This window comes from Polypterus senegalus, chromosome 6 (genome assembly GCF_016835505.1).
Source record: "Polypterus senegalus isolate Bchr_013 chromosome 6, ASM1683550v1, whole genome shotgun sequence".
NCBI lineage: Eukaryota > Metazoa > Chordata > Cladistia > Polypteriformes > Polypteridae > Polypterus > Polypterus senegalus.
This window is the reverse complement of record NC_053159.1, coordinates 6,138,427-6,161,774: the sequence shown is the minus strand read 5'-3', so window position 1 is coordinate 6,161,774 and position 23,348 is coordinate 6,138,427. Positions and strand designations below refer to the sequence as shown.

At 44.7% G+C, this 23,348-nt stretch overlaps 1 protein-coding gene across 2 annotated transcripts in view; it reads right to left on the bottom strand.

Moving 5' to 3' along the window:
• abca12 (ATP-binding cassette, sub-family A (ABC1), member 12) overlaps positions 1-23,348 on the bottom strand; it is a 275,097-nt gene that overhangs the window by 151,214 nt on the left and 100,535 nt on the right. For both annotated transcript variants that reach the window (XM_039755332.1, XM_039755333.1), the window contains exons 17-19: positions 13,798-13,931; positions 8,847-8,967; positions 1,518-5,528 (exon numbers count right to left, since the gene is read on the bottom strand). In XM_039755332.1, coding sequence (XP_039611266.1) covers positions 1,518-5,528; positions 8,847-8,967; positions 13,798-13,931 — 4,266 coding nt within the window. The remainder of the gene's footprint in view (positions 1-1,517; positions 5,529-8,846; positions 8,968-13,797; positions 13,932-23,348) is intronic.

Below are 23,348 nucleotides of genomic sequence, written 5' to 3'. Positions count from 1 at the left end.
ACAGCTAGTCCACCTTAATAAGAGGACAAGTGTCTGTGTGTGCTGCTCAAAGATGTAATGTCTTTGTTATTCTAAGAAATTTGGTATATATCTCACATATTAACACTGCTTTTTTGAATCCCGTACAAAATGGCATTTAACAGAAACATTTTACATTCTAATAGATGGCGCATCACCAACAATAACCCTGATTTTACAAATCCTAAATCAAAGGACATATAACAGATATTTTTTCATTTCATTTGTCAATCACACAGATAGGTGGTGCATCACACACATTCATAGCAAATCTTTTTTTTAGATAGATAGATAGATAGATAGATAGATAGATAGATAGATAGATAGATAGATAGATAGATAGATAGATAGATAGATAGATAGATAGATAGATATGAAAGGCACTATATAATAGATAGATACTAATGAAAGGCACTATATAATAGATAGATAGATAGATAGATAGATAGATAGATACGAAAGGCACTATATAATAGATAGATAGATAGATAGATAGATAGATAGATAGATAGATAGATAGATAGATAGATAGATGCTTTATTAATCCCAAGGTGAAATTCCCATACTCCAACAGCTGCATACTGATAAAAACAATATTAAATTAAAGAGTGATAACAATGCAGGTAAAACAGACAATAACTTTGTATAATGTTAACGTTTTACTGCAAATGTCTGTGATGCACCATCTGTTGGAATGATAAATACAATGCATTTTATTACTACATGCATTACAAAATACTTTCCGATAGATGGTGCACTGCAAACATTAATACTGAGGTCTACGTTGTTTACTTAGATTTGAACCCATTTTAGCGCAGGTAGTTTAAAATGTAATCTACAACACAATGAAGTGTGCAGAACGTGAAGGGGTCTGAATACTTTCTGAGTCGACTGCATTTGCAGTGCTTTGTTTTATGGCCTCTCGACTAAATATATCTAGAGATTACAGTATGTTCCGAATTCTGCTGCTCGTTTACTTACACACACTAAAACATCTGCTCACATCACTCCTGTCCTCTATGAGTTACACTGGTTACCAGGTTCTTCAAGAATCAAATATAAATTTATTCTTCTCACTTTTAAAGCCCTTCATGGTTTAGCCCTTCATTATCTGTCTGAGCGGCTGCTTCCTTACACTCCTGCCCGTTCATTACGATCATCGGACGCTCACTTACTCACTGAACCTAAACACAGGTTAATAACTACGAGTGGCAGAGCTTTCAGAGTGATAGCCCCTAAAAAATTTGGAATTCTCTCCCTCTCAGTCTTCAAATGGAAAAATCTATTATTAATTTCAAACATCTGTTAAAACACATCTCTTCAATGAGTGTTATTTTTCTTCATGTATGTGATTTCTACTGTCTTGTATTGAATTGTAAAGTGTCCTTGAGTGTATGAAAGGTGCTATATAAATAAAACTTAATAATAATAATAATAATAATAATAATAATAATATTATTATTTGATATCATTCAATAACATACAATAAGTGAACTTACTGTTGCGTCCAGTTTTCCATTGGATTAAACTCGGTCAGGACTTCAGAGTAAATTCTAGCAGATTCTAAGACTTGGACCATAGTAGACGCCACATCCTCTGGGAGTGTTGCATTAACCAGGACCTCAAAGTGATGGAACATCTTGTTGGTGAGACTTTCCACCCTGCTGATGTTCCTATCAAGAGATGACGAGGCCAACTGCACGATGACTTCTAGAACATCCAAAAGATCGCTGAACATGGTCTCATGTGTCACACCTGCAAAGTTTTCTGTGATGGTTCTTGTCAGATTTAGCAATAAGTCCGCCATGGTATAGAAATTTGGAGAATCACCTCTGGAGATGTCTGCCATCACGGGCCACAGCATTTCTAAGACCTCCATGGTGATGTTGTCATAAGGCTGCATGTCCGCAGGCAGTAGGGGCCACAGAAACCCTGCTAAGCTGTTGAGAACTTCCATTTGTGTCAAAGCGTTTGCTTCGCTCCGGTTGGACTGGAGACTCTCCAGAAGTAACGCCTCAAACTGATTCTCCCCCAGCCATGCTTGAGTAATATTTTGGAGGACAGCAATGATGTTCAGTAGACTGGTGCCGTTGTTCCTCTGGTTCTGAGAATCACCCCAGGATGAAAGAAACTGCAGGAGACCCGACGAGTTGACTTCATTTAAGAAACTCTGCACAGCTGTGAGGGACTGCAGGGCGAGGGTGCCGTTCTCCTGCTGCAAGATGTCTACAAAAGATTGGAAGAGGGCCATTCTGTTCTTCATGCTGGTGCCATTCCACGGCAGCATGAAGATTTGTTCTAGTATCTGGAAACCTTCTTGGCTTCCATTGAAGGCAGCATCGAGGGTACTGCTTAGGAGCAAATGCTGTAGCTGAGAAAACGGGTCACCTTCAGATGTCGTCATGGCTATCAGGATAGCTTTCAGCTGGTCCAACAGCTCGCTGGAGTCCATTCTAGAAATCAGCATGTTTAGTGGTGGCATAACTGAAGACAAAGAAGAAGAAAACAGACTTTGATTCTGGAGGAGGTGAAGAAACACATTGAACTGGTCTGGTGGGACGCTCATAATGTGTTCGAACACCAGCACGCTGCGGTTGTCCAGATCTTTGCAAAAGGCAAAATGAGGCATTTGCTCTAAATCCTGCTTCATTTTCACATGGAGTTCCTCCATCCATGTATTCTGCATGCCAGGTGCATCGCTTAATTTAGCTAAAACCCCGGTTGAAAGGCTCAACATCGTGACGATACATGGAAGTGCGTCTTGTACAATTCCAAGGCTGTCATTCTTGTACTTCTGATTCATCTCGTATGAAAGGTTCAAAAAACCGTAAGCTAGAGCTTCATATTTTGCTGTCATTATGAGGTTTGTTCCGTTGGACACGCAGCCAGATGCAGCGAGGATGGCATTCTGCGTATGGCCGGTCACCGTGTTATCGATCATACACTGAATGAAATGCAGCGCTGAGCAGTTCGTCCCAACCCAACTGGAATTTGTACTGGAGTTAAGCAACACCACTGACCACTGGTACAGAAACTCGGACAACTTTGGCTCCAAGTCTGACATGTTCCAACGATCGCTCTCGATTAACTGGTAAAACTCGACGTAGTAGGTGTAGAACGTCTCGAATTCTTCCTTGGTGAATGACCCCTCGAGTGGGACTCGACTCCAAGAGTCCATTAGACTGAACACGACCTGCGCTGTCACGTTATCCGCCGAGAAGAGGCCGAACAAGGGAGCAGTCACGTTCTGGTGGGCCGCCTGCAGGAAGGCTTCAACTTCCCTAAAAGAATCGAGATTGGACGCGGTGCCGAGAGGCACCAACAAGGCGGTAAACGAGTCGAGCAGTTCTTTCTGTGTTTGGCTCAATGATCCTTGGAAAAGTGGGCTCAGAAAACTTGACGACGCAGGCTCGACGGACTGTATGAAATTCTGAATCTGCTCCAGGTAGGGCTGAGCTTCCAGGATGATATCCCTGACCAGAAACTGCGTAACGTTCACGAGCCCCGCCGTGTCAAACGGGGGCTGAACTCCCTGAAGGTAGCCTCTAGACGCATTGATGGCAGAAGCCAAGTCGGCCGATAATCCAGCGTTGGAGAGCGCGCTGGCCAGTGCCATCTGACTAATTCTGAAGAAGGGATATAAACTTCCGGCCGGGATGCCACGCAGAGTTAGATTTTCCAGCATCTGAACGTACCACTCTGTTATCTGTAAGCACCTGGGGACCTTTCCCGTGTCATAGTCGGCCAACATTCCTTGTGACGTCGTGCCGTTCTCATTAGTTCCATTCAGAAAACGTTGGACTAACTCATCCAGGACCTGAATACTCGCATCCAGTTGAGGAGAAGACATATTTCCTAATTGCCGCATGTTGGATTTTATCCTGATTAGGGAATCTGAGATCAAAGTGACCGCATTTCCAATCACCTTTGGGACGCTTCCATCCTGTAAGGCGTGCACTGTAGAGTCATAGATGGCCTCTAATGGTTTCATCATGGTGGTGCTCTCATTTAAAATAGCAATCCAATACTGAAGAATGATCTCTGCAGCTGAGATCTTTCTCTCGATTACGTCATTCAGGTTAGTCTCCCGTAGAGCACCCATCAAGTTGGTTGCAATCTCCAGAGTGCACGGCAAAGACTTATTTGGTTGACAATCTTGGATGCCAACAATGGCGTCAAGTTTGTTAAACAGATTGGTCACGTTGCGCGAAGTGAGGGCATGAAGAACGCCGTTCACCCGGGTAAGGTTGAGATGAGACTTTTCCAACAACTGCTGGCACACGCTGGAGGTGATGTTTGACGTGTTTCCCACCTCTTTGAGGAAGTCGAAAGCCTGCACGACCGTTTCATACAACATGGAAGCAGGAACGGGGCCAGCGGTTAGGTTTCCCCAAGACAAGATCGTGGAGAGCACGTCCGAAGTCGAGGCAAGGTTTGAGATCTCCCGCAGCCCTAAAGCAAATGTCGAATTATTCCAGAAAACCGCCGAACCGCTACCATTGGAGGCGTGTAAAACTTGACCGACCATGAGGAGCACGTTGGTTATTTCGGAGAAGGCGGGTATGCAGCTGAAATTGTTCGTTCTACACAGGCTAACAGCTGCGAGCAGTTTGTCCGTGGAGTTAAACGCTTGCTCCAGTTCAGCTTGTTGATCTTGTGGTAGATGCCCAATGAAACGTTTCAGCACAGACTCTGGAGTTTGGAAGGAACTTGCATTCTTGACATAAGAGGTGAACAGAAACGGAAGCTCGCCAAGAGCAACCTCCTGGAGGCCATATTGATGTATCAAAGCGATGGTGTCGTTGGATTGCCAGTATGGATTTAAGGCTTGAAGGAGAACATCTAAACCACCCTGGGAAATGAGGAAGTTTTGAATTTGGTTTAGGTATCCAGAGAGAATATTCAAGGTGTCGTCAGGCCCTTGGATGACTTGAATAAACTGCTGAATGGTCTGCAATGCAAGCTGTATGGCATTTGGAATATTTAGGCCAGTCGGTATAAGGGGCTGCAACACTTGGTTGAGGACAGTTGGGTCACTTTGATTTAGGGACATGATGAGAGACAGCAGTTGTTGTCCTATGGTAAAGGATAAGGAACTGGAGAAGTTGCTGGCGAGCCACTGCTCAATTAAAGGGTCCAACTGTGTTACTAAAAATTTGGTTTCATTGATCCCTGGGACCCTGGTAATGAATTGCTGATTATTTGTCATAACCTGTGACATAATGTTGATGAAGTTGCTGACATTTAAGCCCCCTCCATTCCAGAGTGATTCAAGGGGCGTCAAATTAAACGACTCCAGCAGGCTCTTAAGGACCGTCCCGGCAACGCCGCTGTCAAACTGGTTGAAGGACGTCATGGAGGACACCAAGTTAGTATTTGCTTCCACCAGCTTCAAGACGCTGTCCAGCAGGCTCTGCAGGGCCAGATTTTGTGCCACAGCTTGGGTCATATTCTGCTTGAGTTGAGTGATGTACGCCGCTTTGATAAAACTGAGGCCATCCTGCAGGACCCTGTAAATACACACAGATGCGTTACTTCAGTTGGGCTTCTTCTAGGATGCTGAGAAATGAGTTCACGCTTTTGTTTTCAGTCAGCTAGATTACTGTAATCAGGACCACCCAAAAAAAGACATCAATCAGTTACAACGAGTGCAGAATGGAGCGGCCAGAATCTGAACTAGGAAAAGAAAATCCGAGCACATCACCCCAGTCTGAGAGTCACTACACTGGTTACCGGTGTCATTTAGAATTGACTTTCAAATCCTGCTGATGGTTTACAAAGCCTTCAATAATCTGCTCCATCCTAAAGCTTCAGTCAAAACAATTTTTTAATTACATTTTTGTCAATAGCACATTGAATTTTGATTCTGTGTTTTCGTCTTACATCGGAACAACGCAATGTATAACTGCCCGTGAGTAACTTTTGTTTCTTTCCATCTAATAAATAAACCAACTTTTTCAAATGTTTCTCCCTATGATTTGTTAATTTTCTTTGCAAAATCTATTCTAACGGGAAATGGTTAACGTTTTAATACGAATGGCATATCAAGATCTCCTTTGTTGTCTCATGTTATCCCCTGAAGATGTACTGCATTACCTTTCTTGATTACGTCCTTCTTTCTACAGTAACTCGTGCGGTGGAAGACAGGATGGTGTTAACGGTTGTAGATATTCTTCGTGATATTGTAAGTTGATGTTTTCATCTCCCGCACCATCACCACCAACTGTTTCAGCAGAGTCAATTGATACGCATTTAACCAATCTGACGTGTAACCGATCAACAATTTTCACCTTAATTCGTTTGACTTCATCGTTTCTCGTGGTAGGATTGCCCGTGTTCTCATTTCTTCTATTGATAACCCAACCAACCGCTATCCAAACTACAGGGTCACGGGGGTCTGCTGGAGCCAATCCCAGCCAGAACAGAGTGCAAGGCAGGAAACAAACCCCGGGTAGGGCACCAGCCCACCACAGGGCACACACACACACACGCCAAGCACACACCAGGAACAATTTAGAATCGCCAATGCACCGAACCTGCATGTCTTTGGACTGTGGGAGGAACCACGCAGACACGGGGAGAACATGCAAACTCCACGCAGGGAAGCGAACCCCAGGTCTCCTAACTGCGAGACAGCAGCACTACCACTGAGCCACCGTGCCACCCCGGTAATATTTTAGTAATTTTCCATCCATCCATTTTCCAACCCGTTGAATCCGAACACACCTGCACACCTTCGAGATGCCATCGAGTAAAGTAATGCAAGCATGACAAGTGACCAAGAGTTGCTTATTTCACAAAGATCTTGTAAAATTGTATTATTAAATTTATTGTGGTTTTATTGTACTGTAATATTTTCCATCTGTTATGGTGTATAAAATCTACATTTTATTCTGTATTATATTTTGCTCAAACCCAACAAGATGAATCCAGATGTAGGAGGCATTATAATAAAAAGACATATCCTATTTTGAATACCTCACTGTTATAACAGTTAAAGCCTGAGAAAGAAAGCCTCAGGCTATTGATTACTTTACGATTGAACATCTGGGACATCAATGGGGTTTACAGCCCAAGAAAGGAAGAACTGATGCAATCTCAAAGAACTTTATTACCTGGGGAGCAAAATTCATCCATCATATTGACAGCCAGCCAATCGGGTGCATGGAACATTCATGTGCTGTGAAACCACGGCATGGAACTTTATCATAAATATGCCTCATTTTTAAGCAACGTCGGAAGCAGAAGAAGAAGAGAAACAGTGACGACGGAAGAGCCACGTCAGAGAATACAACAAAGACACGTGGAACCAGTTTTCATCCGATCGTCAGTTAACAGCATTCTCATGAACATCGTTTGCTAAATCAACCGCCGCCTGGGACTTTCATCTTTGACATCACTGATTCCTTTCAGTAAGCTTTTTAAAGACTATTTTATCCAGACTTTACTATCAAACTTATTTTCTATTACTTATTATTTGTTTTTAAATAAAAAGTAACTTGTTTTCATCTTTCTCTGCTTTGTCTTAATATCTAGAGTGATTGAAGTAATAAGGTAGATTTCTAAGAGCACCTGAAGCAGCTAGAGATTTTGCCATTTAGCTCTACGCTGCGGGGTTTTAAGGCTGAGAGCGAGGGCGCCGCTCGAAAGTTAGGGGCAATGCGAGAAGAAGGTGTTCTTGGCTAATAAATGGCCTATAGTCAAGGATACTGAGTCTTTGTATGTTTTAATATTTTCTTGGAGACCAAAAGTAATATTTAGGTCTGAGGTCTATTTAAAACATCGCATGTTGTCCGTGCCGATAGTAAATAAGTCTCTTGATGTGCTGAGAGAGTGACAAGTTGTGTTATACCTAAAGCATTTGTGTGGTTCTTTTACTTTTAAGTGCTAAAAGTTAGCCAACTGTGTGTGTCATTCATAGGGCACTGCTGTGGTTAGGGTCTGAGTGTATCTGTGTATCTGTGTATGCGTGTGTGTTATTATTTAGGGTGCGGGAGTAGACCAATCCAATAACGAACTTGATAAAGAAAAGGGTAACTACAAAATAGTCGATAATACACCATCCATCCATTAATTTTCCATCCTGCTATATCCTGTCATGGGGGTCTGCTGGAGCCAATCCCAGCCAAAACAGGGCGCAAGGCAGGAACCAATCCTGGGCAGGGCGCCAACCCACCTCAGGACACACACAAACACACCAAGCAAACATTAGGGACAATTTTAGAATCACCAATCCACCTAACCTGCATGTCTTTGGACTGTGGGAGGAAACCCACGCAGACGCGGGGAGAACATGCAAACTCCATGGAGGGAGGACCCGGGAAGAGAATCCGGGTCTCCTAATTGCGAGGCAGCAGCGCTACCCACTGCGCCTGTTAATAACCCTTTGGGATGAAATTCTTCAGTAAGTCTTCTTTATTTGGGATCTTAAGGTGAGGAAAACGTAAAAATTTATAAGAACAGAACTGTGTGTGTCAAAAGCATTCACACCAATGAGAGGTGAGAGGACCGCGGGCGTGGGCCGTGAACCGGAAATGGTGGAGAGGAGAAAAAATCTCATGTCAAAAGTCTCATCTCGCGGGACTTGAAAAAATCTCTTGGCAATTGTCTCGTCTCAAGATTTTCTTCTTTAATAGAGATATGAAATCCAATCTAAAATGTCAGTAGTAGGTTCATTGGGCGTCAAACCCTATTCTGCACATGGAGCATTTGATAGAATCTCAAAAAGATCTCAGAAAAAGTTAAACAAAGCATCTGATCATAAGAACATGGCGGTGGCTCTGAGCTTCTGTTAGCTTTTTATTTATAGCTGAAAATGAACGACTTACCATAAAAGCGAATCCGGATTTTTGGGAGATGTTTGCAATATCGTTAGAGCAAGCGTTGTGAATTGTCTCCAGCTGTAGGTCACGTTACAAGTGAGAAACGCAGTCGAGTTTGTGAAAACACCTGAGGGGGGAAAAAAATGGAACTTTATTACATTTAAAATTAGAGATCACAGCAAAAATGATCAATGAATAGGCATAAACGCAACCATCGATTCACTACCAGGGAGCCAGTAAAGCAACACTCTATCCAGAAATGAGAATTCTATTATCAGTTAGTACATTGTTGTGATTAAACAAAACAATATTTTCAATTTCACTTTTTTATAAAGAGCAGAAATAACAGAATTCCTGACACATTAGGCTTGAGTAGGCGCCAGTGCCCACATTTATCAAACATCTCACAGCAATAATAAAAATAATAAGTTGCATTTATAGAGCGCCTTTCACCAACCGAAGGTCGCTTTACATATAGATGGGGTGGAAAAAAATAAATAAATAAGATCACACAGAAGACAAAAGTTTGTCAAAGAGGAAAGTTTTGATTTGAGATTTAAAGGTGGAGAAAGAGGGGCAAACTCGGAGAGACTGAGGAAGGGAGTTCCAGAGTTGAGGGGCCATCGCACTGAAGGACGTGCCCTCCTGGGGTGGAGAGTCTGGTGTGTGGGACCCTAAGGAGATGACTGCATGAGGACCTGAGAGAGCGAGAATCAATCAATCAATCAATCCATCAACATTTATTTATATAGCACATATTCATACAAAAAAAAGGAGTGTATGGAGATAGGAGGTGAGTGAGGTAATGAGGGGCAAGGATATGCAGGGCTCTGAAGGTGAGAAGCAGAATCTTGAGGTTAATCCTTGACGGCACCGGTAACCAGTGAAGTTGAGAGAACAGGGGAGATGTGAGCAACACGCTTTGTGTGGGCAAGGACTCTGGCTGCAGAATTCTGAATGTACAGTGGCATCTGTGTAGATTTTGCAGGGAGATCGACGAAGAGGGAATTACAGTAATCGATACGAGACGTTATGAAACAATAAGGCAGAGTGTGAGCATGTGCCAGACGGCTGGAGACCCTATGCTGCCAGGACGCCAGGACGGTCCACGAGAGGGACGATACCTCCCCTGAGCCACGGGAGGGCAACCACCCGGGTCTGCTTGGGGGCCACTGGAACGGAGCTGGTAAGCTCATCCCAATGGGAGGAGGTGGCCACTGCCAGTGGGGCGCCCGGACGGTTATGGAACCCTGGATGGTAGCACTTCCGCCACACCAGGAAGTGCTGCTGGAAGAAATCCCAGGGGCACCCGGAGTGCTTCCGGGTGCTCTCCTGCCACTTCCACCACACCAGGAAGTGTCATCAGACGGAGCACCTGGAGCCCACCCGGGTCATTATAAAAGGGGCCGCCTCCCTCCAGTAGACGAGCCGGAGTTGGGAGGAAGGAGACGGACCTTGTGAGGAGGGGAGTGGAGGTCCAAGAAAGAAAGAGAAAGAGAGAGAGAGGAAGAGAAAGAAGAGTTGTTGAGATAATGCATTGTGGTGCTATAACGGAAATTAACGTGTGTGTTTTGGACATTCTGGTGTCTGCCTTTCCACAAGCATCACTGAACAACAGAAATGGACGGAGGTGAGCAATGTTATGGAGATGATAGAAGGACATTTTTGGACAGAGACCTAATGTGCAGCTGAAAATTAAGTGATAAATCAAACAAAACACCAAGGTTTCTGACAACAGAACATCTCGCTGCAGATGGTGTATCTGTACATCGCTCTACAATTCAGCACATCTGTATGGCAGGGTGATGAGAAAGAAGCCCTTTCTGGACTCACGTCACAAACAGAGTCGCTTGTTGTATGCCGATGCTCATTTAGACAAGTCAGATTCATTTGGGAACAAAGTGCTATGGACTGATGAGACAAAAATGGAGTTATCTGGTCAGAACAAAAAGCGCTTTGCATGGCGGAAGAAGAACACCGCATTCCAAGAAAAACACCTGCTACCTCCTGTCACATGTGGTGGAGGTCCCATCATGCTGTGGGGCTGTGTGGCCAGTTCAGGGACTGGGGCCCTTGTTAAAGTCGAGGGTCGGATGAATTCAACCCAATATCAACAAATTCTTCAGTTCTAATGTTCAAGCATCAGTCACAAAGTTGAAGTTACACAGGGATTTGGATATTCCAACAAGACAATGACCCAAGACCCAGTTGGAAATCTACAAAGTCATTCATGCAGAGGGAGAAGTACAATGTTCTGGAATGGCCACCAAAGTCCTCTGACTTGAATATCATTGAAAATCTATAGGATGATTTGAAGCAGGCTGTCCATCACATTGAACTGAACTGGAGAGATTTTGTATGAAGAATGGTCAGAAACACCAACATCCAGAATCCAGACGCTCATCAAAGGCTATAGGAGGACAGCGTCTGGAGGCTGTTAGATTAGCAAAAGGAGGCTCAACTCCTCAACTCCTGCACTCTGTGTTGGCTGGATTGGCTCCAGCAGACCCCCGTGACCCTGTAGTTAGGATATAACAGGTTGGATAATGGATGGATGGATGGCTCAACTAAGTATTGACGTCATATCTCTGCCCAAATTTATGCGCCTGTCTAATTTTGTTGTGATGCATATTGCATATTTTCTGTTAATCCAATAAACTTAATGTCACTGCTGAAATCTTACTGTGTCCATAAGGCATGTCAGAAATTAAAAGGAAGTTGCTACTTTGACAGCTCAGCCAATGAGAAACAAAAATCCAAAGTATCCAAACTTTTTCATATGACTGTACTTCTGGTGGTACCAGGGGGTGTTCATGGCCTGATCTTCAGTGGTTGTAATGAGGCTCTGCACTTTGAAGCCACTCGTGCACGTCTGGTCCTTGTGGACGTACGGCCTGTTTTGAGGAGCAGGGTCCAGGACGCTTCCTAGCTGAAGTCCTTCTCATGTCCTACTCTGAAGTAGGATTGACTCTCATCTTAGCCGGAACCTGAATGGAATTCCTAGGAGTCATTCTGAGGTGCTTGTTAAATGAAGGCACAGCTTGAACAGCGACAAACAATATCAAAACAGTCATTAACAAATCTCAAATTGCTCACATCACATACTCCACAATTGTATGGTCTTAACATCCCAAAATGTTCATATAAACTGCTCAAAAAAATTAAAGGAACACTTTGAAAACACATCAGATCTCAATGGGAAAAAGAAATCCTCCTGGATATCTATACTGATATAGACTGGGTAATGTGTTAGGAACGAAAGGATGCCACATCGTTTGATGGAAATGAAAATGATCAACCTACAGAGCCCTGAATTCAAAGACGCCCCAAAAATCAGAGTGAAAAAATGATGTGGCAGGCTAGTCCATTTTGCCAAAATTTAATTGCAGCAACTCAAATTATGCGCAGCACTTTGTATGGCCCCTGTGTTCTTGTATACATGCCTGACAACATCGGTGCATGCTTCTAATGAGATGACAGATGGTGTTGTGGGGATCTCCTCCCAGATCTGGACCAGGGCATCACTGAGCTCCTGGACAGTCTGAGGTGCAACCTGGTGGCATTGGATGGACCAAAACATAATGTCCCAGAGGTGTTCTATTGGATTTAGGTCAGGAAAGTGTGGTGGCCAGTCAATGGTATCAATTCCTTCATCCTCCAGGAACTGCCTGCATACTCTCACCACATGAGGCCAGGAATTGTCGTGCACCAGGAGCCACTGTACCAGCATAGGGTCTGACAATGGGTCCAAGGATTTCATCCTGATACCTAATGGCAGCCAAGGTGCCTTTGTCAAGCCTGTAGCGGTCTGTGTGACCCTCCATGGATATGCCTCCCCAGACAATCATTAACCCACCACCAAACTGCTCATGCTGAATGATGTTACAGGCAGCATAATGTTCTCCATGGCTTCTCCAGACCCTTTCACTTCTGTCACGTGCTCAGGGTGAACCTGCTCTCATCTGTAAAAAGCACAGGGCACCAGTGGTGCATCTGCCAATTCTGGTATTCTATGGCGAATGCCAATCGAGCTGCATGCTGCTGGGCAGTGAGCTCAGGGCCCATTAGAGGACATGGGGCCCTTGGGTCACCCTCATGAAGTCTTTCTGGTTGTTTGGTCAGAGACATTCACACCAGTGGCCTGCTGGAGGTCATTTTGTAGGGCTCTGGCAGTGCTCATCCTGTTCCTCCTTGCCCAAAGGGCAGATACTGGTCCTGCTGATGGGTTATGGACCTTCTATGGCCCTCTCCAGCTCTCCTAGAGTAACTGCTTGTCTCCTAGAATCTCCTCCATGCCCTTGAGACTGTGCAGGGAGACACAGCAAACCTTCTGGCAATGACACGTATTGATGTGCCATCCTGGAGAAGTTGGACTACCTGTGCAACCTCTGTAGGGTCCAGGTATCGCCTCATGCTACCAGTAGTGACACTGACTGTAGCCAAATGCAAAACTAGTGAAGAAACAGTCAGAAAAGATGAGGAGGGAAAAATGTCAGTGGCCTCCACCTGTTAAACCATTCCTGTTTTGGGGTCATCTCATTGTTGCCCCTCTAGTGCATCTGTTGTTAATTTCATTAACACCACAGCAGCTGAAACTGATTAACAACCCCCTCTGCTACTTAACTGACCAGATTAATATCCCATAAGTTTCATTGACTTGATGCTATACTCTGATTAAAAAGTGTTCCTTTAATTCTTTTGAGCAGTATATTTTAAATAAAATATACTTTAAGATAGCATTTCTGGAAAACCCCTTTGTGCACAACAGTAGAGCGAGCCGTCAAGTGAGATGGAGCTTTCAAAAATGAACTCGCCTACCCAACTCATTGGGTTATGTGACACAAGAAATGAAACTTTGACACTCCTGAGAGTCAAGTCCAGAGTATAGCAGAGACCCTTAATGTTCAATTTATTTGATGATCACATTGAGAAGGCTTAGTAAGATGGCTTCACTTACACATTGGGGGTCCACTGTTTCTTGTTTGCAGGCCATTCATAATCCAGTAGAGTGCGTCAAAAAATGTCCTCATTTGCGGCCACTGTTCTTGCTCTTGGAGTTTGGAACCCAGCAGGTCAGCCAGTGTCAGCATCCTACACAATGGAATACAATTTTAGGGACAATGATGACCGTCATGTAATAATGCGTCACATCTTGTGACCTTCTTAAGATAATCGAGGGTTGCTGGGGGCCGCGTCACACACAAGGGGCTGAAAACTCAAGGCACCAGTCCGTTACAGGAGAGCTGGAGTCAGAAATTCATCTCAGATGTGCGGTAACTGTGTCACCAGGCCCAATCACACACACACAACACACACACACACACACACACACACACACAGAGGGCCAGTTGGGGTTCATCACCTTACAGACCACAGCACCCAGTGGTATAGTGGGTCCACAGCCCTCTCAGCAAGGGCCAGCAGTTTTAAATTAAATAAATAATCACCGTGCTCGCGGCTTAGTGAGGGGGTGTGGTGGCCGTAGTAAGTCTGCCATGTGGGCGATTCTAACCTAGTGCACAGGTGAGGGACGGCACACCTCCGTGATTGTTCCTGTGGCTAATGTGCTGCAGCTGCTATGTCCTCTCTGCAAATATAAAGAAGCGCAAGTCGTTTAGAAAAGGGATCAGAGAAAAAACAAAGCGGAAAGAGAGCGAGCGAGCGAGTCGGTGCAGCAGGAAGCGAGCGAGTTGGGGCAGCAGGAAGCGAGCGAGTCGGCGCAGCAGGAAGCGAGCGAGTCGGCGCAGCAGGAAGCGAGCGAGTCGGTGCAGCAGGAAGCGAGCGAGAGCAAGTTCGCGGCAGCTGAGTGGACGGCCCGGGTGTTTGGCCAACACCTGGGAGAAGAAGTGGTTGTGGTCGCTCCTGCAGAGTTTGCCTCGGAGGGCTGGAGTGACCGGAAGGTGCAGTACTCTCCGGGGAAGGTAGCGGGAGTCGGGACTTGGGACGTGAGAGCCTTGACCGTTGGGGGATTCCCAAGTCACTGTCAGGGGGAGCCGACCGGAGCCAATGATCGGTAAGGCGACTGGCAGTAGAAGTAGAAGCAGATATTGTGAAGGTCAGCTGCAGAGAGAGCGTCTCACTTGTTGCGTGGCTCAGATGGGTGAAGCAGGAGAGACGCTGGAGTGAAAGACACCGGGCTTGTTATTGATTTTAAAGGCTGTTTATTGATGAACGTTTTAACCTCATTTTAAAGGATTGTTTTTCTATTTATTGATTTTTAACCGCCACGTCTTTCTTTTTGGATTATTTATTTGAACAGTTTTGAAGCACTGCACTTTATGGACACTCGCTTGTTTTTAATAAAAGCACTTTTGCACATTTTTACCATCCCTTGCTCAATTGTTGCCTCCACTGTCTAGCTCATTTCGGTGACATTATCGACGGTGTTGGGATCAAGGGCTCCCGAACAGCGATGGGAGCCTGAAGCTGAACCCGCATCGTCACACACCCGCCTTTAGGAATGAACAATTTAAAAAGAGACCTCCTTAAAACAGGGGTGGCGAACTCCAGGCCTGGAGGGCCGCAGTGGCTGCAGGTTTTCATTCTCACCATCTTCTTAATTAGTGACCAGTTTTTTGCTGCTGATGACTTATTTTAATTAACTTGACTCAGACCCCTTAGTTGTTTCTTTTTCTTTAACTAGTAGACAAACAACAATGAGACACAAAACAAGCCACCACATGACCAGCTCCCCTGTGCCCATCACACAATATCTGAAATTAAAGACAGGTGGTGGTCTTGGTAAGGTTGATCTCTCGGGTCACCAAAACATTTTGACGGTGCTCTTAGAAAGAATAGAAAAACAACAGTCTGCTGTGGCAAAACGAGAGCAACAACAAGCCATGGAATTGAATAACGGGTTTAATTAACAGCAAGAATCGGCTCCTCATTAAGAAAGTGATTGGAGTTTGAAGCCTCAGTTTAGCTCGTTTCACATCTCATTTCTGCTTGTCTGTCATTTAATGAAGAAAAGAATCAATTCAGAGGGCTGAACTCGTCTAACAGGGCTATTGCTCCGGCCTGTCACCCTGACATCACATGTGATGAAGACCATGGAGCGGCTGCTGCTTCACCACCTGAGACCACAGGTCTGCCACGCCCTCGACCCTCTGCAGTTCGCATACCAGGAGAAGGTGGGAGTGGAGGATGCCATCATCTATATGCTACACCGATCCCTCTCCCATTTGGACAGAGGCAGTAGTGCTGTAAGAATTCTGTTTCTGGACTTCTCTAGCGCCTTCAACACCATCCAACCTCTGATCCTTAGGGACAAGCTGACTGAGATGGCAGTAGACTCACACCTGGTGCCATGGATCATGGACTATCTTACAGACAGACCTCAGTATGTGCATCTCGGGAACTGCAGGTCTGACTTTGTGGTCAGCAACACAGGAGCGCCGCAGGGGACTGGACTTTCTCTGGTCCTGTTCAGCCAACATACATCAGACTTCTAATACAACTTGGAGTCCTGCCACGTGCAAAAGTTTACTGACGACACTGCTATGGTGGGCTGCATCAGGAGTGGGCAGGAGGAGGAGTACAGGAAACTAATCAAGGACTTTGTTAAATGGTGCGACTCAAACCACCTACACCTGAACACCAGCAAGACCAAGGAGCTGGTGGTGGATTTTAGGAGGCCCAGACCCCTCATGGACCCCGTGATCATCAGAGGTGACTGTGAAGAGGGTGCAGACCTATAAATACCTGGGAGTGCAGCTGGATGATAAACTGGACTGGACTGCCAATACTGATGCTCTGTGTAAGAGAGGACAGAGCCGACTATACTTCATTAGAAGACTGGCGTCCTTCAACATCTGCAATAAGATGCTGCAGATGTTCTATCAGACGGTTGTGGCGAACGTCCTCTTCTACACGGTGGTGTGCTGGGGAGGCAGCATAAAGAAGAGGGACGCCTGGACAAACTGGTGAGGAAGGCAGGCTCTATTGTAGGCACAGAGCTGGACAGTTTGACATCTGTGGCAGAGCGACGGGCGCTGAGCAGACTCCTGTCAATCATGGAGAATCCACTGAACAGGATCATCTCCAGACAGAGGAGCAGCTTCAGCGACAGACTGCTGTCACCGTCCTGCTCCACTGACAGACTGAGGAGACCCCACACTATGTGACTCGGGGGGGTAAACGTTAACATTATACAAGTTATTGTCTGTTCTACCTGCATTGTTATCACTCTTTAATTTAATATTGTTATTAGCAGTATGCTGCTGCTGGAGTATGGGAATTTCACCTTGGGATTAATAAAGTATCTATCTATCTATTATATAGTTCCTTTCATCTATCTATCTATCTATCTATTAAAGTGATGGGGAAAAAGTTCATTAGCAGTGAAAACAGGTCACTGGTTAGGAAAAGGGTTAGAATGAAAACCTGTAGCCGCTGCCTTAAAATCTTTTGTGTTTCTCCTAAACAACAATGAGACCGGAAAGAAATAAAACGGAGCCGCGCTCTTTCACCTCCTGCCTCTCAGATCGTTCTCCTGAGACACAACACCACAGTAGCCTCACAAGGGTCTCCTCTTGAGCTTCAGCAAAGCCACACAATGGGATCACATTTTCCAAGTAGTTTCTTTACTTTTTTTTCTTTTCTTTTTTGCAATTTGAAAGTACGGACATTTGTTTGTGGTAATAAAACACTTTACTGTGATTTGCTTCGGACTAACACTGTGAGCCGCTCTAATGTATGTTGCTGTGCACCAGTTAGGTCAGACTCATCCTGGAAGAAACAGGGCAGGCAGTCAAGTGGTTAAAAAGTGAGGTTGTGGCTTCAAATCCCACTACTGACACCAATATCTGCCTGAGCTCTAATTGGAAAAACAAAATAAATGTAACCCGTTTTATCTCAAATGTTGTAAAACACCTTGGAGAAGAAAGGCTTCAGTCCAATAATAACAAAGCGTTACTAGAGATTAAACCACGATCAGAAGATCTCACAAAATAGTTACCGTATACACTCGCGTATAAGTTGGGTCTTGAAGCCTGAAAAATCAGTCATAAAATCAGACCCCGACTTATATGCCCGTTCAAAAATGTGACACTTGCCTCCTCCAATCTCACATCAGTTTCTCTGACACATCAAATTTTGCTGCATCAGCTCAGTGACCAATTTCATTGGCTACTTAACAACTTTTAATGTAAAACCAGCCTCATATTTTCTTCTGATCGAACGCTCCACCGTAGATAAGGGATGCTGTTACGATAAAGGTGTCTGAGGGTGTGAGATACGAAAAACTCAAAAGAGTTCAATCGTCGCTCCGCAATAGTTTGGGTATTAATTACCTAGTGGTCACGTAGGCACCATACATAGAAATAAAAAAGGCAGTGTGCCCCGTGGTGACTCTCTCAGGTGGGCGTTAGCATATCGTAATCTCTAGAACCAATAGTTTGAGTTTTCCACATTCGACTTATACAACCAACATTATAAAATACCAGAAATTCTACAGTAAAATCAAGCCCTGACTTATTCGTGGGAGAACTTAAACGTGAGTAGATACGGTATCTGTTTCCCTGCCAAGTCAGGACGTTCAGGAGTTAAGGGACACATGAGCTGATCTTTAAAATGGTCACTCCAGTGCCATTGCAGATGGATTGGCAGCCCGACTGGGATGGAGGGTGGCTCCTTTTCTGGGTGGAAGCCATAACAGAAGAACAACATGGGAGGAGGCATAACCCGGGTGGGCTGAGACTTCGTGATTTTCAGAAGTCAAGGTGAAGGACTAACGAAGGGACTGGTGGAGGTTGTTGGTCAAGATCAGTTCCTCCTCAGGTACAGTGGATGGCGCTGCTCCTCTGCTGGTCCTTGGATGCTGCTGGAGGGCACTGCAGAGAGAGGGACCACCTGTTTTGTAGGGCTTCCACATGAGCCATTCAGTATCACTATGACACCCAAAGTACTCCTGAGTACAACGTAAAAGGAAGCCGTCCAGCTTCCTCCACTTGAGTCCGAGTCGTGTGGAATGGAAGTTAAAATCGATTGCTAGCTTCTGTATAGTAGCTTCATCATAATAACTATTCATGGTGGCTCTAAAATCCATACTGATCCCTACTCTCTCTTCTGTTTCTTTTTCCGGCCTGCGCCACCTGCACCTACTCAAAGCTTCATGAGGCTCCAACATTGATGGATGGATTAAAAGGCAGAAGTCTACGTGACCATCATCATCAAGTCCTTCCATGAGAACCTTAAATCCAAAGAGGTTTCATGTATGTTAGGTAGAATGTCCAGAGGGGACTGGTCAGGGGGTCTCATGGTCTGGAATCCCTACAGATTTTATTTTTCTCCAGCCGTCTGGAGTTTTTTTTTGTTTTTTCTGTCCCCCCTGGCCATTGGACCTTACTCTTATTCTATGTTAATTAATGTTGACTTATTGTGTTTTCTTATTGTGTCTTTTATTTTTCTATTCTTTATTATGTAAAGCACTTTGAGCTACTGTTTGTATGAAAATGTGCTATAGAAATAAATGTTGTTGTTGTTGTTGTTCTGTATGAAAATCTGCATGTTCTCTGTGTGGCTAGGTATTATTATAGCAGATAAATAAGCGTACTTACATAGAGTAGGGCTGCCAGTGTGGAATGCAGTGTTTGGCTACTTCCCAGCTTACCTCAGCAGTGTCTAGGTTATCGTCCAATTAAGATGCCAAACGTATGACAGGTTTTCCGATAAGCTTAATTAAAAATATAAGAAACGGCTAGAATTTCTGCTTTCCGTTGTAATCAACAAATTGTGTAAGAATGTTCTGTGACCTTTAGATGAAACTGAGCTTATTTTTTCTAACCGCTTCTTTGAAGATCTCTGTTATAAAATGCAGCTCACCCTCCTATGAGGGGGCTTTTTGCACTTAGTCTCTGTAAGGCAAAGACCCTCTACTCACCAAGTATAAAGAAATAAAAGAATTCTGCTTGTTTGAATAGGTGTCTGCCTGCTGTTGTCTCGACCTCGTCCACAGTCGGGAGGCAGCAGGTGACACTCAACTAGTGTGTTTTGGCTGACTGTTGTCTGTAAAACTGTTGGTGAAAATCCATGCATCCATTATCCAACCCGCTATATCCTAACTACAGGGTCACAACCCCTGGGCAGGGCGCCAGCCCACCGCAGGGCACACACACACACACACACACACTAGGGACAATTTAGGATCGCCGATGCACATAATCTGAATGTCTTTGGACTGCGGGAGGAAACCCACGCAGACACAGGGAGAACATGCAAACACCACGCAGGGAGGACCCGGGAAGCAAACCTGGGTGTCCTAACTGCGAGGCAGCAGCACTACCCACGTGCCACCCTGTTGGTGAAAATAAAAAATATATCTCATTTATATGAGCCTGAAATGGTGATGGGTAGAATTGTGGCTGAGGTTTGGGGCTCCGGGGTGCCCTCTTGTGGTCACTCCAAGGAAACTGCAATTCGGAATAACAGAAAATGCCCAATCTCCATCCTTCCATCCATTATCCAACCTGCTATAACCTAACTACAGGGTCATGGGGGTCTGCTGGAGCCAATCGCAGCCAACAAAGGGGAGCAAGGCAGGAAACAAACCCCGGGCAGGGTGCCAGCCCACCGCAGGACATACACACACAGCACACACTATAGGGACAATTTAGGATCGTCATTGCATGTCTTTGGACTGTGGGAGGAAACCCACGCAGACACGGGGAGAAAACGCGAGTCTCTTAACTGCGAGGCAGCAGTGCTACCCATTGCGCCACTTTGCCACCTCATGCCCAATATGACTTTATAAAACAAAACAACACATATTTTATTTATTCAAGATGGAGAAAACGCATGAAACAATGCATGAATAGCATTCATCATAACAGAGAAAACCAGATGAGAGTAAAAATACATTTTCAAAAATGATACTAAAATAAAGAATAATCCACAGAAATTGAATCCTTATGTGAAAAAACGTCCAAAATAAAATCCATAAAAGTACATGCATGACGATGTGTTAATATGACGCATTGTCTGTTTGTCTTATATTGTGTGCCTGTGGCTATGCAATTATTTAAAGGCATCTCGGATTCCAAAGAGTTATAAAAGTAAATACCTCCCTGCATTTCCTTTCTTGAATTCCTTTCAAAACTTTATAAAGAACACAACTGAGGCAAATGAATGGAAGTAACAGCTTTACAAGAGTCCGCTTCGGAAACAATCGATAAACCTCCACATCGAAAAGCCGCCAAACAAAGAGAGCTTTACAGCTCAAGAGCCTCGTCTGAAATGGCTCTTTGTGTCAATAAAAGAACGAGTCCAACAAAAGGAGTCGAGCGCCCGCCGGCCCGGCATGTTTACGTTAGGATTACACGGAGGAGTCCTCGGCAAATTACAGACACCGGTGAAGAGAAGTCATTTTTGTCCAATTTAAGATAAAATGGAGCAGCAGTTGAACTCGTAAGCAGTTGATTCAGAAAGACTTTAGACCCTTCACGTTCTGCACACTTGGATTTGTGGATTTCAATTGAAACAAATAATCCAAATCAATACTTCCATGAATGAGAGATGGGATATTCGGCGTGTCTCCCAAAGCCTTTTGGGTAAAATCTCCATTGTAAGTGCCGTCATGGATGGACTGGCAGCCCGACTGGGATGGAGGGTGGCTGGCTGGAAGCCATAATAGAAGAACAACATGGAAGGAGGCATAAGACGGGTGGGATGAGACTTCGTTATTACCAGAAGATGACGTGAAGGACTAATGGAGGGACTGGGGGAGATTGTTTGTCAAGATCAGTTCTTCCTTAGGTACAGATCAGTTTGCCAATCCAATTCAATTCTTCTATGAATGAGAGATTTCAGTTTTTGAAAACAGGTTCTCACGATGTGATTATGGATTATTGAGTTAATGGCAAAAAAAAAAAGGAAAATGTATCCCTTTTAAAATGAAATTAAAGGAGATTATGTACAAGTCACATGAGGTTCTGCTGAGGCTTTATAACACACTGGTGAGGCCTCATCTGGAGTCCTGGGTGCAGTTTGGGTCTCCATAAAGACATAACAGCACTAGAGAAGGTCCAGAGAAGAGCGACTGGGCTGACTCAGTACTACAGGAGATGAGTTATGAGGAAAGATTAAAAGACTTACAAGTCGTAGTGGACTTGACACAATGAACTGCCAGACAGCGTTCAGAAGCCATGAAGAAGGCTAAAAGAATGTCAGGTTATATAGCGCCTTGATGTGTGGAGTACAAGTCCAAGGAGGTTCTGCTCAGGCTTCATAACACACTGGTGAGGCCTCATCTGGAGTCCTGGGTGCAGTTTGGGTCTCCATAAAGACATAACAGCACAAGAGAAGGTCCAGAGAGGAGTGACTGGGCTGATTCAGGGACTACAGGGGTTGAATTATGAGGAAAGATTAAAAGATTTAGGAGTCGTAGTGGATTCAACATTATAAACTGCCAGACAGTGTGCAGAAGCCATGAAGAAGGCTAATAGAATGTCAGGTTATATAGCGCCTTGACAGGAGGTTCTGCTCAGGCACACACTGGTGAGGCCTCATCTGGAGTCCTGGGTGCAGTTTGGGTCTCCATAAAGACATAACAGCACAAGAGAAGGTCCAGAGAGGAGTGACTGGGCTGATTCAGGGACTACAGGGGTTGAATTATGAGGAAAGATTAAAAGATTTAGGAGTCGTAGTGGATTCAACATTATAAACTGCCAGACAGTGTGCAGAAGCCATGAAGAAGGCTAATAGAATGTCAGGTTATATAGCGCCTTGACAGGAGGTTCTGCTCAGGCACACACTGGTGAGGCCTCATCTGGAGTCCTGGGTGCAGTTTGGGTCTCCAGGCTACAAAAAGGACATAACAGCACAAGAGAAGGTCCAGAGAAGAGCAACGAGGCTGTTTCAGGGCAACAAGGGGGTGAGTTAGGAGGACAGATTAAAGGATTTTGGAGCCGTAGTAGACTTGACACAATGAACTGCCAGACAGTGTGCAGAAGCCGAAAAGAAAGAAAACAGAATGTCAGGTTATATAGCGCCTTGAAGTCCAAGGAGATTATTCTGAAACTTTATAACACACTGGTGAGACCTCATCTGGAGTACCAGGTGCAGCTTTGGTCTACAAAAGGACATAACAGCACTAGAGGAAGTCCAGAGAAGAGCAACGAGGCTGATTGCAGGGCTACAGGAGATGACAACTGAAAGTACGCCTCATGAGAAGGACTTAGGAGTCATAGTGGACTCTAAGCTATCGACTTCCAGACAGTGTTCAGAAGCCATTAAGAAGGCTAACAGACTGTCAGGTTATATAGCGCCTTGATGTGTGCAGTACAAGTCACAGGAGGTTCTGCCCAGGCTTTAAAACACACTGGTGAGGCCTCATCTGAAGTCCTATGTGCAGTTTTGGTCTACAAAAAGCGACTAGGCTGTCATCAAGGCGCTATATAGCCTAACATTCTGTTCCTGGACTACAAGGGATGAGTTAAGAGGAAAGATGAAAAGAGCTGAGCCTTTAAAGGAGATGAAGAGGTGACCTGACTGAAATGTTTAAAATTATAA